This window comes from Tenrec ecaudatus, chromosome 8, assembly GCF_050624435.1.
Source record: "Tenrec ecaudatus isolate mTenEca1 chromosome 8, mTenEca1.hap1, whole genome shotgun sequence".
Taxonomy (NCBI): domain Eukaryota; kingdom Metazoa; phylum Chordata; class Mammalia; order Afrosoricida; family Tenrecidae; genus Tenrec; species Tenrec ecaudatus.
Window position 1 is genome coordinate 77,954,830 of NC_134537.1, and position 19,902 is coordinate 77,974,731.

Here is a 19,902-nt window from a genome sequence, read left to right on the forward strand (position 1 = left end):
GCTATAGCCACAGGTGTATGAAGTCTAGAACTATATCACATTAGTAATGATGGCTGGAAAGGCCATATTAATTAACTCTAACTGAAGTATACATAGACGCAAACAGACACGACACACACACACACACACATATAGGTTTGGCAGAGAACATTTAGACATGTGCATTGACGTTTGCTGCAGCATATGTTTATGAATGTGGTAGAACACACAGGGGGCAAAGCTATGCAAATATTTTAGACATAACCAAACGAGTTGAACAAATGAGTTGTTGGGCCTGGGACCTCAAAATTAATATCTTGGGGGACATCAAGGTCAGCTAGTAGGCCACAAAGATGAACTTCTACCTCGTTTTTTATGTAACAGCTACTGGGGTATTCTGAGCTTGTGGGTGTCATCTAAGGTGCGTCTATTGGTTTCTCCCTGTCTAGAAAAAAGAGAAGTGATGAGTCTTATCAGTGGACAGAGAACTTATCAATGCAAAGATTTAAGAAAATTGAAGGCTACACTGAGGATTTCCACCACCACCACCCCATTACTACAGTGCACTTGTTTATTCTTTGAGGGTTACAGTGGCTGTCCTTTGAGAATTTCATTGGGACAACTTACCCCTTTCTTTTTGTGCTGCATATTGGCCCTTCAGACATCTTTTTGTTCTTCGAACCCAAGAACATGACAGTGGAATGTGATTTGAGTCCTTTGAGGACGCCAGCTATGTCTTTGAGTATAGTTTTTCAAGGCAGGGAAGGGAGCTAGAAACACTGTCTTCAGAAGTCTCCAGACCTAGATGGAGGTATGCAAAGAGACAATAGGCTTACATTTTGATATTCGGTTTTAATAAAAGTTTCTATGAGTTGGTAGCAATGCTATTGGCTTACCTCTTGTATATTTCCAGTACAGTCTAATAGAGTCCGTCTTCTGATTGTTGAGTTACATGTAAAAATTTAAAATATGAAAAAAATCATATACCTTTACCTTAATGACAGATTTAATTGGTTTAGACTTGGCTTGAAACCATAACAAATGCTTTATCATCCTTACTTTTTTGTACCTTTTTTGGGGGGCCCAGGGAGATAAGTGAAAAATATGTTTATGACATTCTATTAGTTTTTGCCCTTTCTTTGGCCTAATTTTCTGTATAAATCCTTTCATACGTAAGTCAGAGCTATGAAAATCTAAGAAATGAAGTATTTTTGTTCTTTTTTAGAATTTCTCTGCAACAAATGCCCAAAAATCCATATTCACATTGATCGAATAGACAAAAAAGATGTCCCAGAAGAGCAGGCATATATGAGAAGATGGCTTCATGAACGTTTCGAAATCAAAGATAAGTGAGTACCAATTGTAAGACTTGAGACTGATTTCAATGTAGCGAACAATCTGAACTGACGTTCTTATTATCCTGACGTGTTTCATTAACGCAAGTCAAACTTGAATTATGCATAATGGGTTCATGTTTTAAGCTTTAATTTTTAAGATGCCATAGAAGAGCCTCTCATTTTTCATTTATACTATTTCCTTGATTATACTATGTGGTATGATATAAGACTTTTCATTTTAAGATGTGCAAAATCCTGCTTTGTGGATCAGGCATTGTGTTATTGTCCAAGGACTGTTACTATCCCACCAACCAACCAAAAACATGAAAATCACTTCCATCCAGTCAGTTCTGATTCATAGTGGCCATGACTTCCCCTTGGAGTGGTCCAAGACTTTAAATCTTTACAGGGGCAGATAGCCTTATATGTTTGTATAAAAGCAACTGGTAGGTTTGAACCACTGGTAAGTGGTTGGTGTGCTTAGAGGCTCAATGCATAGCCCACTACTCCCCCAGTGCCCTGTTATTATGCCAGAGGGCTGGAGACCGAAGCCAGGAGAATAGAGAATGGTGCTCAGTATATATTCTTACTATATGTTTTAGAAAAGGAAAAGGCATTTTATGATTACTATTATTTTACTTTTAAAATATCTTCTTATACTATTTGTAGTATTAGAAAGGTACCTGTTAATAAATTGTGAGTATATTCATATGTCTCAGAAGTAAGACACAGTATAAACAGTTAAACTGAGCAACTGAGCTAGTGTGGAATGCCCATATGACAGAAAATATTGAAACCGTGTGCGTCATTAGTATAGTACCTCTTTGATTAAATATAAAGAAAATTAGATATTTGATACTTAGAAATTAAATTTTGTTATATGAGAATTTATTGCTCTCTTTTTACTTTTGGTTTTGGTATCTATACAAGTTTTACCTTTTTTGATGCATTTGAGAGATTTGTTTTAGGCAGGGACTCTGGTGGCATAGTGGGTTACATGTTGGGTTGCTAATCATGTCTATAATTTTTCTGATCTTATTATAAAAGTCAATTCATTAGTTTAAGGTATGCACCATTTACTAAAGTCATCTTGGAAAGTAATTTTTAGAACCTAAAAGCAAGCAATCCTACAATTACATCAGTGTTGAGAAGATATACCCAAAGATTTTATTCTCCTAATAGATAGGCTTCTTCTGTGAAGGCTCTCAGTGCTCTCTCTTTCCTTGTTTTATTACAGATGTTTCTTGTTAACCACTTTTTGTTTAGCTTTAATAAGTAGTGTATATAATTTCTATTTATAAATGTGTAATCAGTGTGTGAATTGTGTCTATATTTCACTTATTCTCACTTGTACATAATTTACTAAATGAGTGATTCAGTTCCTTCTGGCCATAGAGGAAATTTTAAAAGTAAGAACTATGTCTGAAAAAAAAAAAAAAAGAACTACCGTATATATTCGAATATAAGCCAACCCAAGTATAAGCCGAGGTACCTAATTATTACCTGGGAAACCAGAAAAACTAATTGACTCGAGTATAAGCCTAGGGTGGAAAATGCAGAAGCTATTGGTGACTTTCAATAATAAAAACAAATGAAATAAAATTACTAAAAACTGAGACATCAATGAGGTAATGTATTTAAATATTTATTTTAAATAAAAAACATAAATAAAAGGACAAGTCATTTAACATTAGTAAACCAGCACAGTAAGTGGAAAATAGGTTCAACAAAAACAATAAGGTATCAACAATGATACCTTAAGAGGACTATTCCCTGAGCTCAATCAGCAACCAAACTAAAATGTAAAGAGTTAAAATCCTTCAAAACTGGATTCTTCATCATCATCCGTATCCCAGTGCAGAGCTTCAGCTGGTGTGAGGTCATCATAGACGCTGTCCTCACTGAGATCGCCGTCATCATCATCACTGCTGTCATTTTCGTACAGAGCGCAGTCTTCACTGCCATCCATAGCGTTACTAATACTACATTTCTGGAAAGCACGTCGCACCATGTCTTCTGGAATGTCTTCCCATGCATCTCGAACCCACTTTGCTATTAACTCTATGTCAGGCTTCATGAGATTTCCTCCTTTTGCTAGTCGGGCTTGACCAGATGACATCCATTCATGCCACATCCTTCGCACATGGTGTTTAAAAGGCTTATTCAAAGATACATGTCACAGGACGGCTCTGATTGGTTAGATGTGAGTAAACAAACATTCAAAGCCCTGCAGTGTCAGCGGGGCTTTGAATGAACAGTGAAGAAACAGCAATCACCCGCGAGATAACGGGCGCTCATCCCATTACCTTGTGGGGGGGCCCAGTGAGGTGTAACATCTCGCTGGGGTACCACTGACCCGTGTATAAGCCGAACGCCAGTTTTCAGCACATTTTTGTGCTGAAAAACTCGGCTTATCCACAAGTATATATGGTATGTATGAAAATACATTCTTTTAAAATTACTGAATAATACATACTTGATTGCCATTTAATCTTACGTGGGCTTCTGTGTATTTAGTATGTGTCTGGACATTTCTAAACAATGGTTATTTCTAAGAAATATGATATCTAAGGCTATACAAGGGCTTTTCTGCATGTTAATATTTGATATTTTATGTGGAGTGCGCTATTTTTTACATTTTTAATAAGATAGGAAAACAAGTTAGCTACAACTTTTTTCACTTGCTCTCATAATTCCATCTACATCGATTTTTTCAGAAACTATGTGATTTTTACAAGCTGCTCTTTTCGCTTATTTAGCGTGGAAGCGGTAGGAATAAGGAGGCGTGAGGGATGGGGAAGCACAAAAGCTGAGTTGAGTCTTTACTCACTCAAGACTGAGAGGATCATTGCAAGATTTTATAAACCTAACGTTAAAAATCCAAAATGGTCTCTATCTGTTTAAACCTTCCGCAGAGCATAATTTATATATGCTAATCAGAATATGGAGCACTGGTGGCATAAGTGGTTAGCATGTTGGACTGCTAACCACACGATCTGCAGTTCAAACCCAGCTCTCCCAGGGGAGAGAGATGAGGCTTTCTGCTCCAGTGAAGGTTTACAGCTTCAGAAACCCATAAGAATAGTTCTCCCTTGAACTACAGGGTCGCCGAGAGTTGGAAAAGACTTGTTGGCAATGAGTTTAATCATAGGACATTTAAAGCTATTTCAAAAGTCTTAGAAACTCCTTACATATTTCTGATAATTTCCTTACTCATACTTATTTGTCAAGGACTTGCACAGAATTGTCAACCATTAGGAATATGTTGAATTGAAATATTGATATGACTAAAATTGAAACTTGGCCTTTTATTTGTTAATTTCATTCTGGCATAGGTTGCTTATAGAATTCTATGATTCAGTGGATCCAGAGAGAAGAAACAGATTTCCTGGGAAAAGTGTTAATTCCAAATTGAGTCTTAGGAAGACTTTGCCATCAGTGCTAATCTTAAGTGGTTTGACTGCGTGTATGCTGATGACGGATGCTGGAAGGAGACTGTATGTAAGAACATGGATATATGGAACATTAATTGGCTGCTTATGGGTTAGTATAAAGAAGTAGCCATCTCCATTCAGTAGAAGGTGCTACACTTTCTATTATTGGTGGCTGCACATTACATCAAATTGTTTCCCGGATTTATTAAGAAATGTAAATAAAGCCTTGTTGATTGAACGTTGGATAAAAATAGAATTTCTGGTGAAAGCCTGTATGCAGTTGGTCTTGGGAAAACATACATGGTCTTACAACTTTAGTGCTGATGCTACTGGACAGGTCAAAGCTAAATGAAATGTATGCTTTACTTTGCATTTCCCATGAACTAGTGTCAACTGCAAGGGATTGTAAGGCTGTAATTTGTTAGAGGCAGCTGTATTTAAGCACGGCAATGCAGTGTGTATCGATCACTGTGTTATATTTTCGTTTTTACAGCTGATCCCAAAATCTTATCACAAAAGTCTCTAGTATCTTGCACATATGTAATAGTTTCCTTTTTGGTTAGTTTCTTAAAGTCATTCAATCAGAGAAATTGTATTAAATATCAGAATGTTCCAAGAAAAATGCTAAACAATGTTCATGCGGAAGAAGCTCTGTTAGTGCTTGTTTTTATTGTAGTGCATTACTAGCTAACTACGTTTTTTTATATTGCAAAATAATTTAACATTTCTAATATTTATTAAGACAGTTTAATTTGCAAACGCTGTACTGTGCACAAAAGAATGTTTAAAATGGGACGATTACATCTAAGTTAAAATTGTGACAGATTTGGTCTAGCAGAACTTTAAATGGCCCAGCTTTTAAAGGCATTTTAGATAAGCTGTTAGTGCTTTCCAGCGTCTGTGCTGTAAGTGTCTGAGATATCTTGTTATTTTCTTCACATCAGAATAATCAGTGTAAACTTTTACTGGACTCTGGGTTCAGAGATATTTGAAGGAGAAGCCTTCAAATGTTCCACCTAGATTCACTAGCTGTGCCTTTTGCCTGTTGCTCTTTGATTTAACAATGTATTTAATCCAAAAATCATTTTTAACGTTACCCTGATGTAGACTTGCGCTGTTGCTCATTTGAATTCAAGTCTTCGGTGCTATCCAGTGGCTTGCCCAGTAGACTTGCTCGGAAGGAGTATACAACCAACCAGTGTTCGTTCGTTTTGACAGTCAAACTCTTAATTCTTGTAAGCAAGTTTCACCAGCTATTTGCCTCATGTCAAGAAAGCCACCCTCCTCACGTCAGTGATTTGATTCAACAGGATGGAGTGAACTTGCTTATTTCCCATTGATTTTAATGGGCTGCATGATTAACATGCATTGTCTCAAAACGAGATCTACGTCCCAGGAACCAAATTACACGATATTGAATCATGGAAAAATGTGGATGAGGAGCTCTTTTAAAAATGTGCTTTGCTCGATTTTATCACTTAAATTTCGTTAGTGTTTTAAGATAATAAGATACTGCGCATGGATTTTGTTGCAAAATTGTCAGTGACCCAGTGAAAATACACCCATTGACTGCTGACAAAATGAAAAGGGAAGTGTTGTCTGTGTTACACTACTTCTCCCAAAGCAGGGCAGGAGCCGTTGCAAGCAACAACTTGGGGTGAATCGGTGTGTGGGTGTGAGGATGTATTACACCCATTCATGTACACTCGTGTATACAAGATACAATTGGTCTAATTATGAATTAGGCATAGCTAAAACCTTTGAAAAGCACTCTTATGTCAAAGTGTAATTTTTCTTGTGAAGTGAAATTTAGATGAATTCCATGTCTTTTGTTAAATAGCAGTTAACAGTGCTGACGTGAGAACCCATCTCTAACTAGATCAAAGCACCATGTCGCTTGTGTGCCTATCTTGAGCACCGTGGATGGATATGTTCTAACTTGCTGCGATGCCCCTGGGATTATGTGTTTTAACTGAATAAGTGGGGCGTAGATCACCTCATGTTTCTTCTGATTGTACTTATGTTCTTTTCCCAAGAGGTCTAGAAATGTTAGTTATAAATTTTATCAGAATGTGTGGAAAATTGGAAGCCTTACCTTAACATGCAGTGATATTTTATTGGCATTTATTTTTTCTAAAATTAGAAGCCCTGCGCTTTCCTGTAAACCTTTTCATATAATATCATTTAAGCTTTTATTTGAATTGTTTATTTTCAGCTTAGTTGTTACATAGTCTTTTCTTTGTAAGAATGCCACCAATATGCTTGTTTTTATGTTTTTTGCAAAGGGTGTGTTTGGATGAAAGTTAAAACAATAAAATCTTTAACTCTCTCTAATGTCTGTGCTATTTTTTTTAAGTTAAACATTTCTTAATTTTTTTATTCCTGGTACCACTGCCACAATTTACAGGGCAATACCTGATATAATGAAAAGAAAAAGGAAAAGCTACAACAGACAAAAGTCCTCCGAAATGTACATATCCATTGCATGCGTCAATAGCTGCACTTTTGGCAAACTGCCCCCGACAGTCCTGAGCAGGAAGAGCTTCCTGTTGAAGCTGCAGTAAGTTTCTGACTGCGGATCGTGGCTCCTTCTGTGGCAGACTTTGCCAGTTGCTCTACGCACTCAGGACGGCTGTCTCTGAGTGACCTGCAGCTTTCCTGACAGCGCCTCGCTCTCTCTCCTGCTGACAACTGAAGTCCTTTTCTTGGGAAGTTTTAGAGCCCTCCATGACCACCACTGTCACCACCAGAGCCATAACCACCACCGGAATGACTGCCAGAGCTTCTTCCACCAAAACTAACACCCCCCCCCCCCCCGCTCATGGGTCCATAATTTGATTTCTATTGTCCACTGTAATTTCCACATTCATTATAGTTCCCACAAGCACCCGAGTTACCACCGCACAATTTCCTCCCTCATTGCAACCATCATACCCTCCACCTCCACCACCATATCCACCACCTTGGTTCCATATCCTGGTCCTCCACCACCACAGCCCCCTCTACTACTGTAACCAGGACCTCTGCCATAGTTGCCACCAGCACCTCCAAACCCCTTATAACCACCATCACCTCCTCCATAACTCCCTCTGCTGCCACCACCTCCACCACCATAGCCTCCTCTTCCACCAAAGTTCCCACCGGGACCAAAGTTTCCTCCAGCACTTCCAAAGTTTCCTCCTCCACGGCCCGTAGAGTTGCCAGCTCCACCTCCACAACCTCTCCGATCCAGCAGCCTGTATCTCTTGTTTTGAAGGGGCCTTTTCACGTCACAGTCATGCCCATTAACAGTGTGATATTTCTGAACAACAATTTTATCAATGGTATTATCATCAAAGGTTACAACGGCAAATCCTCCCTCTTTTCCACCCTGCCTGTCCTCCATGACTTCTATGGGTTCACTCTTGCCGTACTTTTCAAAGTAGTCTCAAATTTTATTCTCTGTCTTCTTTTATGCCACCAACAAGCATTTCCTTCACTGTTCAATGGGCACCAGGCTTCATGGAATCCTCTCTGGACACAGCTCTCTGAGGTTCCAGCACACGCCCGCCAACCTTGGGGGCCAGGCACACCCTGCTGCTTCTACTCATCAACACGAGGAAGTCGCAAAACCAACGCCCCTGGAGCGTTTTGTTGAGGGGTTCTCATCACCACACAGTCTGTGAGTGTGCCCATTTCTCAGGAGGTTCCTTAGACTCTGTCTGTGGTTTCTAAGCTCAGACCAGCAAACAGTTTCCACAGCTTCTCAAGTGCCTTTGGCTCCGACCCTCCATTTTGAGATGGGTTTCGCCTCTTCCAACTCGAGTTCTGTATGAGACCTGTCTGCTATGTGAACCCAAAATTCACTAGTAGCATCCTGTTAAATAAGACAGGGTTCATGGCTGAATCCTGCACGCTCAATTTACACGAACCATGATGTTTGTTTCTTAGGTATTGTGCAAATTAATATACTCAAAATTGTAGAATAATTATTTTAGTTTGGTTATATAAACTTAATATAATTTATAAGATGTATGGCAACTTTCAACTTCTTGGAAACTGTGATGGGTTTGGGTAGCTCTAATAAAATTTGTCAGTTGTCTAAAATTGTCCAGAGTTGATGTCTAAAATGCCAATCTATTCGTGACATCATACATACAAATGATTTATTTCATGCTTCAATTCCATGCGTGCACGCGCACGTGTGTGTGTTTTAGAGTGACACCACTTTTCCTGAAATCAAATGGCAATGGCATTTTTCCGTGGACTTTTTTTTAAACACCATTGTGTTTATAATGAACCACATCCTCAGTCAATAGCGAATCCTATTTATCTTGTGTTCTACTGTGCCCATACTTTCTGTTTGGGCCAAAGACCAGTCTCTTGATCATTTTGAACAATTCGCCAACTTGTCTTTGTCCATCCCTACTGCTTTTGCGCCTCTCACCTGTGCCAGTCGTTTACATGATCTTGGTTTTTTTCAGGTAGAGACGATGGCATAGAAAATTATGTCCTTCCCACCAACTAGCCTCATCCCAATGAGTGATCACTGACTTGAATGGGAAATAGCCAGTGTTTACTATGGGAGAGCATATTTTGTCAGGATAATGGAAACTGACGAGGAAAGCACCTCATGTAGAAGGGCGTTGAGCTGATGTATATAAATTCTTAAAGGGCACTTTGAAGAGAGTTAAAACTAAAAGGATTTCGAGGTCAAGCTGTTGTTCAGGAAACATGCGGCTGTTTTGAACAATTGTGAAGGTGTGCCTAGTAGTCTAGTGGTGGACCTATAAAAAAAGCTATGGGCGGGAGGGCTGATTCCAGGAACCCAAGTGGAAGGCGAATTTTGAGAATGACAAGGGCAACGAATGTATAAGGGTGCTTTGCTCAATTGATATATGTATGGATTGTGATGAGTTGTATGAGCCCCAATAAAAATTTTATTAAAATTTTTTAAAGGATATGAAAATAATAACAATTTATAATTTATCAAGGAGTCATGAGGGTGGGGGGAGTAAAAGAAGAGGATCTGATGTCAAGGGCTCAAATAGAAGGTAAGTATTTAGAAAATGATGGCAACACGTGTACAAATATGCTCGATGCAATTGATCTATAGATTGTTATAGAGCTGTAAGAGCTCCCAATAAAATAATCTTTTAATTTAAAAAAAAAGCTATAGGGATTCTTTATTTTTACTAGACCAAGGGGCTTCAGAGTAGCCATTGAAAAATTCCATTATCTTTTTATTTTTAATTTAAAAAAATCTTTTTATTGGGGCTCATAAGGCTCTTATCACACTTTGTACATACATCAATTGAGCAAAGCACCCTTATACATTCGTTGCACTCGTCATTCTCATAATTCACCTTCCACTTGGGTTCCTGGAATCAGCTCGGTTTCCCTTTTTTCCCCCCCCGTCCCCCTCCCTCCCCGATCCCACCCCTGGTCCCTTGATAGTTTATAAATAATTATTATATCTTATCTTACACTCCCCGGCGTCTCCCCTCACCCGCCTCCCCCTTGCCCATCTCCCAGAGAGGAGGTTACACATAGATCTCCGAGATCGGTTCTCCCTTTCTACACCCCCTTACCTCCTGGTGTCGCCACTCCCACCGCTGGTGTTGAGGGGTTCGTCGTCCTAGATTCCCTGTGCCTCCAGATCCCCACTGCACCGCTGTACATCCTCTGGTATAACCAGGTCCGCAAGGCAAGGTAGAATTGGGGTCATGATTGGGAGGGGAGAAAGTGTTCAGGAACTAGAGGAAGGTTTTGAGTTTCATTGTTGCTACACTGAACCCTGAGTGACTCATCTCCCCCCCACTACCCCTCTGGAAGGGGTGTCCAGCAGTCTCCAGATGGGCATTGGGTCCCCATCACGCACTCTCCCTCTTTCACGGTGATGTGATTCTCACCACCACCCCACCTTTGTTGTTGGAGACCTGGTCTCCTCTGCCCTTCACGATCGCCTATGTTGGTGTGCTGCTTCCGTGTGGGCTTGGTTGCTTCTGGGCTAGATGGCCGCTTGTTTTCTTTCAAGCCTTTAAGTCCCCAGATGCTATATCTCTCAGTAGCCGGGCACCATCAGCCTTCTTCACCACACTTGCTTATGCACACTTTCGTCTTCAGCGATTATGTGAGGAAGGTGATCACACTCCATTATCTTTTCATTCCATTTTTCCTCAGACTTTTTGAATTGTAGTTGAAGGCCAACCTCATGAAAAGTCAGGCAGAATTGCTAGTAGCACACCTGTTCAGAAGGTGTCCACAAACATTAATTTTATGTTACCATGTGTTAGGTGCTGTCCTATGAGTTGACGTAGCACAATTATGTCCTGAGGTTTCTACTTGCCGAGGAAAGAAAGCTTGGTGGGGATTGCAGCAAAGTCCGAGATGCTGCTGCTTTCCTATAAAAGCGGTCTGCGTCCACTCCATCCTGCATCTGTCTGGCTAGACTGAACGTGATACTCAGGGAAGGTGGACAACAGCTGTTTCTGACAGAGTCCATTGTTGGCACTCTGTTTTAGTGTGAGATGATCGTTTATTTAACACGAAGCAGCTGTAAGGTAGAACTTTCCTTTATTTAAAAGATAGAAACTTAACTTTAAAAGAGAATAAATATGACATGAGTAATTGTTTTTCTTGAAAAGACAGCAACCCCCTGGTATTTATGATCAAAGCCAAGAGCTTACAACATCATGGTTTTTTGTTGGTTGGTTTGTTTCTTTCAATAGTGGAGGTAAGGAGATTGTCTCCTTGTATCCTTGGAGCAGACGTTGGGAGTTGGCTAGATGATGACCATGGCCATGACTTTTCAGGTTTGGGAAGGCCCTGGGCTTGTCGCTTTGGAACGTCAGAGATCTAGAATATAACTGGCGTAGAATTCGAGTTAAACAAGAATTTTTCTACTCAATGTTAATTCTACTCTTTCACTCATCATTAAGTCCCGCAGGAGTTAAGGATAGGAATTTTTTTAAAAAGATGAAATGGGAAAATATCAAAGGGGAAGGCAAAAGGGACGGGAGTAAGGCTGGTGGGAAGGAACTGAACTCCCCACATTTTCTCTATTTAACATCATCTCTACTTCTGGTTCCTTCTGTGGGAGCTGAGGTGGGAGGCAGGCTCCCTTAAAGCCCACCAATACTGAAGGAGAGGACAGAGCAGCAAGCTGAGCAAGTGACAAAGAACAGTGACTGGGGAACAAAGGGGAAAGAATGCAGAAAATTCTCCAAGAAGACAGGGTACAGTGAAACTACAGACCCTTGGGGGCTCTGCTGTGAGGACCACAAAAGAGGGGTGCAGTGCACGGGAGCTCAGCACACCACTCTGGACAGAGGCACCGGCAGAGTGGTGAGCAGGGCATTTGGGTGGCTCCCCACTGGGACAAGGGAAGACTGCTACCACTAGAAAGCTGTCAAGTTTGCACTGGGCAGTGAATGGGTGTTGAGGGCAAGGAGGGCCCATTAAAGTGAGGGGGCAGGGCCATATCTTCCTTTAAGGCACAGCTGTAGGCTGAGGCTAAGGTCAAGGCCAGCAGGACTATGTACTGCAAGCCGCCTTGAGCTCCCAGACTGCCGCCCTGAGGACCCTCCTCTCCTCTTCCTCTGGCTTCCGCTCTTCTTGCTTGGCTTTTAATTCTGCTTCAAGTTTACTGGCAGACGACAAGGGTTGGACCTTGGCTTTGAAGAAGTCCTTGATGCCCTCGAGGGTGACGTCAATCTCAGTTTGGCCAGTGCCATCAGCCCACTGACCTGCAGCTCCCTGCCTGTGACCTTGTGGAAAATGAGCAGGAACTCTGGGAGGTGGAGCTTGCTGTCCAAGTCCTCGTCCACCTCCTTGATCATGCCCGTCAGGCCCAGGTGGGTATGGGGGCCCCTAGCTTCTCTGTCATCAGCCTCAGCTCTGCCAGGTCGCTGTATCCATCCCGCCTGGCATCGTACTGCTTGAATGCCTGGGGGAGTGTGGGCGCAGGCTCCGCTCTGGCGTGTGTGTGTGTGTTTAAGGTCAGTGATATTACATGAATCTGTTAGATCTCTCTGGAGCTAGAGTTATACCTCAGTCCTTGGCCCCGCACGAGAAAGAATTCACGCCGAAGCCTGGCTTGTGATCCATGTGAGTTTTATGATAGAAGTTTCAGGTTTACACAGCACCCAAAGGACTTCTCCTGACCATGCAGCCTGGTGGGAGCTGCTCAGCGTCTCACAGACAAGGTCTCTCGACTCTAGGCCCCTGCCTTTTCAAGGATTCCACAGGGAGGCGTGGTAGACGACCCCTGGTGGACCCCATTGGCTGAATTGAATTCACCTGGCCTAGGTGGGCCAATCCAGGTTTAGCGCCCACCCATGCCTACCGGCGGAAAACCTGAACCTGTGAGCATGTGCAGTGCGCCACTCCTTTGTTTCCGTGGCTTGGCTCTCTGGGTATGCATTAATGGACATTCCTTAACCCTGTGCTAGCCTACCTAACATTCCCCACTTGAAGAGATATGGACCCAAATCTTTGGGGTACTGGACGACAACATCTCTTGCTACTTCCTGCTGGCAAATGGGGTGAAGTGGGGTTTTGGGTCCATACCCTTCCTACTCTGTTAGAAGGGGTTGTCCATTTCGAGCCCAGGATAGATATGGTCAAGGTGGGTCTAGGAGACAGTGGTCCTGGAGCTAGCCCACTTGGTTCAGAGGCCTTAGTAACCTGAGAACTGGAAAAAAAACAAAAACCAACAGGTGAACAGTTTAAGCGAGACATGGGTAAGATTGGAAGGTGGCCAAGGGGAGGGTATTGTTTATATCTCCACAGGGAAAATGGGACCAGACTTCAACCCAGTATCGCAAGGTGTGAATGCAATATCCCGGCGTGGAGGAGGGAACCAGTGGAGAGGTCTAGGAGGCTGGCCCCAGCACCATAAATTAAGTGGATTCCTGCCCCTCCCCCAAAAAGAATTTGTTCCAAATGACGACATTGACTCTGCAGCTCTGGGAGACGGACATATCTGATCAGAGCACACGGGAGCAGATGAAGGGGCAGGAGGAGAGAGTGGAGCACAGCCTGACCCACCAGGCCGTGATGATGATGTTCCTGAGTAGAGCAGCCAGTCCACAGAGAGAACAACATGGCTGGCCCTACTATGAGACATGATGCCCCTCAGTGACTAAGGGCGATACAGGGGACAGCACCGGAGACACAGTGTGGGAATTGCACCTGACCTGATCCCACCACACCGAGGCAAATCACTGGGGGAGTGCAGCGGAACAGCAAGGGAATGGAGTGGCAAGGTCCCCAGGGAATGCTGAAAGTGGACTTTGGGGCCAGGGCGTGGTGCCCCAACAGACTGGACTGGAAAACGCTCCTAAGGGCCAGCAAACGATCCCTGAACTAACTACAAGCTTTTCTCTTGTGAACTGTTTTGTTCTGTTCTTTGTCAGTGGTTTGTTTTTGTTGTTTTGTTGTCTGGTTGTATACTGTTGCTTTGTTTTCCTCTGTCTTGTTTTCGTGCATGTTAGTGACTCCACAGGTCTGTCTGAATAGGACAGGCTGGATGAACTATCTGGAGGAAAAACAACGGGACCGACAGTTCCGGGGGGACTTGGGGTGGGGGGGTAAGGAAGTGGTGTTAACAAACCCAGGGACAAGGGAAAAACATGGGACCCCAAATGGTAGAGAAGGGGGAGTGGCAGGCCTGGTGGGAAATGATCAAGGGTAAGGCTGCTTAGAGAAGAGGTATACTCTAGCCCAGGTGGCGATGAAGCATGGTAGTAGGGCAGGAGGAAAGTCAAGGGAGATGGCGGAAAGAGTTAGGAGTCAAAGGGCATTCATGGAGGTCTAGACAAAGACATGTACATGCAAATATATATAGGAGGATGGGGAAATAGATCTATGTGTCTATATTTATAGGTCAAGTATTAAGGTGGCGGAAGGACCTTGGGCCTCTACTCAAACACTCCCTCAATGCATGAATACCTTCTTTTATTAAATTGGAACTCTATGATGCTCACTCTCCCGACACAACGGCTGGAGCCAAAGTGGGTGAACAAGTAAATGTGGTGAAGAAAACTGATGGTGCCCGGCTATCAAAAGAGATAGTGACTGGGGTCTTAAAGGCTTGAAGATAAACAAGCGGCCATCTAGCTTAGAAGCAACAAAGTCCACATGGAAGAACACACCAGCCTGTGTGATCGAGTGGTCCCAAAGGGATCAGTTACCAGGCATCAAAGAACAAAAAATCATATCATCGACTGCACACCTCCATGATAGGATCGCTGAAGACAAATTCGTGCATAAGCAAATGTGGTGAAGAAAGCTGATGGTGCCCGGCTATCAAAAGAGATAGTGTCTGGGGTCTTAAAGGCTTGAAGGTGAACAAGCGGCCATCTAGCTCAGAAGCAAAAAAGCCCACATGGAAGAAGCACACCGGCCAGTGCGATCACGAGGTGCCAAAGGACCAGGTATAAGGCATCATGCAAAAAAAAAAAAGATATAAGTGTGTGTATGTATGTGTATATATGTGCATATGTATATATGTATGTGTATATATGTATATATATATCATATTAAATGAAGGGGGAAGTGCAGAGTGGAGACCCAAGGCCCAAGTGTCGGCCAATGGAGATCCCCTCATAGAGGGGTTTAGGAGAGGAGATGGGTTAATTAGGGTGTGAGGTAGTATCGATGAAGAACACAGCTTTCCCCCAGATCCTGGATGCTTCCTCCCCCAACTACCATGATCCGAATTCTACCTTGCAGGCCTGGATAGGACAGAGGCTGTACACTGGTACATAGGAGGGCTGGAGATACAGGGAATCCAGGGTGGATGATACCTTCAGGACCAAGGGTGTGAGGGACGATGCTGGGAGAGTGGAGGGTGAGTGGGTTGGAAAGGGGGAACTGATTACAAGGATCCACATGTGACCTCTTCCCTGGGAGAGGGACAGCAGAGAAGGGGGGAAGGGAGACTCCGGATAGGGCAAGATATGACAAAATAACGAGGTATAAATTACCAAGGGCACATGAGGGAGGGGGGAAAGGGGAGGGAGGGGAAAAAAAAAAGAGGACCTGATGCAAGGGGCTTAAGTGGAGAGCAAATGCCTTGAGAATGATTGGGGCAGGGAATGTATGGATGTGCTTTATACAATTGATGTATGTATATGTATGGATGGTGATAAGAGTTGTATGAGTCCCTAATAAAATGTAAAAAAAAGAAAAGAGAAAAAAATGATTAGGGCAAAGACTGTACAGATGTGCTTTATACAATTGATGTATGTATATGTATGGATTGTGATAAGAGTTGTATGAGCCCCTAATAAATTGTTAAAATTAAAATTAAAAAAAAAGATTGGAAGGTGGCAGTGCCCTTGAAGTTAGGTTAGTGTCACAGGAAATCAATAGAAATCTTGGGACTAAGAGGCATGAGAGTTTGGTCACTGTAAACACAGGAACGGGGTAAAGGCATTCACTGACCTAAAGGCTGTGAGGGGTCTGAGGTAGAATCGTCTGTGTAGCCCTCATCTGTCCTGGGTGGCGATGAAATAACATCCTAGGACCGTCCAGTGGCTCACAGGAGTATTCGTCTGCAGCCTCTGCCTCGGAGGGCTCAGATGGTGAGGGTGTCCAGGGTTTCACTCGTGTATGGTGGATCCAAGCACTCTGCCTCGGAACTTTGACAGCAGTGGGCGTAGAGAGAATTACTGGCAAAGGTCCTTTCCAAACAGGCTGGAGTTGGGAATTGGGGGGCCCGTTTTTCCAAGTTTTTATAAGAACTAGATCTCCCGGCTGGCACAATGATGGTAACTTTTCCTCCCCTTGGGTCTGAGTGAGCCCAAACTGATGGAATGCCTCCTGACACTGGGCTACTTGGGTGGCATATTGCTGTGCTAAGGCTCCCTCAGAGTCTGTAGCTGGCTCTGTTACAAGAAACGGCCGCCCATATAAAACTTCATAGGGGCTCAAACACGTAGGTTGCCATGGGGCAATCCTGTAGCAGAGCTATGGGTAGTGCATCTTTGAGGAAAATCTTTACAGGGGTAGCATACTTAGCTTTGCCAGGGCCTTTTGTGTCCCAAACCTTAGGAGTTATGGCCTGTTCCCACAGTTCCTGTCGGGGAATCTGAGGCTCCTCCACTGTGAGGAACAACTGGAAAGCTGTAGAGGGACGAGGATGAGGCCCGATGAATATGCAGGTGTGCAGCTTGGACAGTAGGTCTCGGCCTAGGAGAGGAGCTGGACATTCAGGGATCGCTATGAGAAAAATAGAAGTTATCCCAAAGACATCTGAGAAATTCAGTAAAATATTTAACTACAGGTTTTCCTGACACTCCCTGGATGGAGCAGGTGTGGAGTGCCAGGGGTCCAGGGAAGGAAATAAGGACAGAGAAGGTGGCCCCAGTATCCAAAATGAAGTTCACTGACCTTCCTGCCACGTCAATGCTCACCCTAGGTTCCAGACCAGTAACAGTTATCTTTTTCTGCTGGGCCGTCCGAACTGGGTGCATTCGATCCTCCTCCTCCATTACCAGTTGCACATTGGCCTGTGGGCGCCTCCCCTCCAGGTTTTGGGCCTTAGGACAGAGGCCATCCCAGTGACCAGTCTGCTTGCAATGGACGCATGGCGTCTGAGGAGGATTGTTCCAGTTAGGGCAATTCCTAGCCTAAAGACTTTGTCGCCGGCAAATGTAGCACTTGGTAACTGGTTCAAAGGTCTGGGTAACCTGGGAGGCATTCTACAGGTGTCTGTTATTGAGTGCAGCTAATACCTGGGCTTGCCTAATGTCCTTTCTTCTCTCCTCCCAGGCTCGAGCCTCCCCTTCCTGCTCCCTATTGTAAAAGGCCGTATTAGCACAAGCGACCATCTCCTCTAGGGTAGCTCCTTCAGGCTTCTGCACTAGTTTTTGGAGTTTCTTGCGAATGTCCTGTGCGGACTGTGTGAGAAGCTTGTCCCTGAGCAAGACTTGCCCCTCATAGGATTCTGTATCCACAGCAGTATGATCCTTTAGGGCTTCCTTTAGCCGCTCTAATAAGCTTACAGGAGACTCCGTAGGTCCCTGGTGAATCACTGCCACCTTGGCATGATTAATGGCCTTTTGCCTGCCTGCCTTTAGTCCACTTGTGATGCACACCAGGAAATGTTCCTGTGCGTACTTGTCCTGAGGCTCACTATGATTCCAAGCAGGGTCTGTTAAAGGTACAGAAGTTTCCCCTACAGGGTACTTTTCATTCATCACAGGTAACACCTCTGCAAACTAACTAGCAACTTCGAGCACTCGCTTCTTCTCAAAGTCTGTCACATTCTGTCCTAGTATGACCATTACATCTTTCCAGGTTAAATCACAGGCTAGAGTGAGGTGCTGGAAGTGTTCTGTGTACTGTTCGGGTTTGTTAGAGTAACTGCCCAAGTCAATTTTAATTTCCTTGAGTTCAATTAGGGTAAAAGGCTTGTAAATTACCTGGGGACAAAATTCCCCTGCTGTCTCTACTGCAGGTAGATTATTCAGGGCTGCTTCAGGGTTGGGGTAATAGTTGCCCTCTAGTCCAGGGTCCCTTAGGGGGTTCTGGGTGCACTGGGAATAAAGTTCTTTGTTCTTCCTCAAAAGGAAGAATGCGCTAACATACGGCATCTCCCACCACCTCTCCATCGTTTCACAAAAATGGTCTAACTGTTGCAAGGCTGGAAGGGAAAGTGTACCATTGGCTGGCCACGATTCCCCTTTCTCTAAAACATACTGTGGCCAAATAGAATTGCAAAGAGTAATCAGCTTCTGTTTGTCCAGCTTTTCCGGATACATTCTTTCCCAATTGAACAGGATACATCCGAGGGGCAATTCCTGGGTATCGAGCTGGTAGGTCACATCTAGAAAACACACCGCAAGGACGCTATTGAGAGCTTGATGCCTCAAGGTCAGTAAACACCGATTCAGTGCTCACCTCTGGGGTGCCATGAATCTGAGGCCTCAGGCAGGTGCCCCCGTCCAAGGGAGGAGTCGAAGACCAGTTCCTGCAGCCGACACTTTGGTCCAACCGTTTTCTAGAGCACAAGCTAGGAGGGCTACTGCGTGGTGTGGCCCACGGCCTTCAAAGACGCCTGCCGGCAGGAGCAGACTCTCAAATCTCTGAAGGGAAGGGGCGTCTATCTGGAGGCTCAGGGAACCTTTAAAGAATCGGGATTTCTGGCTGGAACATCCTGGCGGTGGAGCTGTATTAAGAGCTGTCCCAGAAAGTTCCAGAGGCAGCATCACTGGAAGGCGAACTTACCAGTTCTCGGGCTCGGCTTCCGAACGCCTTTGGCCTAGGCCTGGGCAACGGAAGGCCAACCGGTAGCAAGGAACAAACCCATACCGGTCGAACACTGAAGCAGCTTGTTTGGAAAACCAGGAGAAAGCGAAAGGGAATGGAGGGGAAAAGGGAAACATTTGGCTCCCGCGATAGAGCGGGGGCTAGCTCCCTAGTCACCGCCCCTCCACGTGGCTGGAGCGGTAGGCGCCGTCTTGGCAGGGTCACGTGCTCCGTTGCCCCGGAGCCAAAATGGCAGACACCAGGTGGCGTTATGCTGCCAGGACGCGGTGACTCACGTGCTCCGGAAAATGACGGCCGCAGGTTGCGGCCTAGAGGAAAACCAGCATGGGGCCAGCCACCGGGGCCAGAGCACAAAACAGGCAATTGAGATGCAAGGAGGTTTTGAGGATGGCAATTCTCTGAGCCTGCAGCCCACAGCGTCCCAGCCCCCTCCCAGGGACCCAGCCTGGGGACGGCATGCAAGCTCCGGGAAGGCGAGCACAGAGGGGCAGATGTAAAATCCCGACCACCAGCAAGAATAAGCAGACAGACACAAAAGGATGGGGCTGCGTCAGTACATTACGAGTGTCCCCATGAGTCGCTTCGGGGAGCCATCCACCTCCCAGATGTTGCCGGAGCAGTTCAGCCTGGCTCCTTTCCAGCTACGTGCTGTCTCCCGAGGGTGGTGAGGTGAAAAGAGTCCAGAAGGTGCCCGAAACCAGTGACACCAGGATGGGACGCCCGCCCTTGGAGCTGGCTTTACCTTATGTATCCGAGTCATGGTACCATTTAATGTTAGATCTCTCTGGAGATAGAGTTATACCTCGGTCCTTGGCTCCGCGCGAGAAAGAATTCATGTCGAAGCCTGGTTCGTGATCCAAGTGAGTTTTATGAGAGTTAGAAGAAGTTTCAGG

At 44.3% G+C, this 19,902-nt stretch overlaps 1 protein-coding gene and 2 pseudogenes across 1 annotated transcript in view; 1 reads left to right on the plus strand and 2 right to left on the minus strand.

Annotated features, from left to right (window-relative positions):
- Positions 1–7,079, plus strand: part of AGPAT5 (1-acylglycerol-3-phosphate O-acyltransferase 5) — a 74,737-nt gene extending 67,658 nt beyond the window's left edge. Inside the window, exons 7-8 of the mRNA XM_075556429.1 lie at positions 1,205–1,328; positions 4,652–7,079. Coding sequence (XP_075412544.1) covers positions 1,205–1,328; positions 4,652–4,877 — 350 coding nt within the window. The 3' untranslated portion in view covers positions 4,878–7,079. The remainder of the gene's footprint in view (positions 1–1,204; positions 1,329–4,651) is intronic.
- Positions 7,080–7,465: 386 nt separating this feature from the next.
- On the minus strand, positions 7,466–11,234 carry LOC142455438 (heterogeneous nuclear ribonucleoprotein A3 pseudogene; annotated as a pseudogene).
- Positions 11,235–12,265: 1,031 nt separating this feature from the next.
- On the minus strand, positions 12,266–17,229 carry LOC142455439 (EF-hand domain-containing protein D1 pseudogene; annotated as a pseudogene).
- Positions 17,230–19,902: the final 2,673 nt, after the last annotated feature.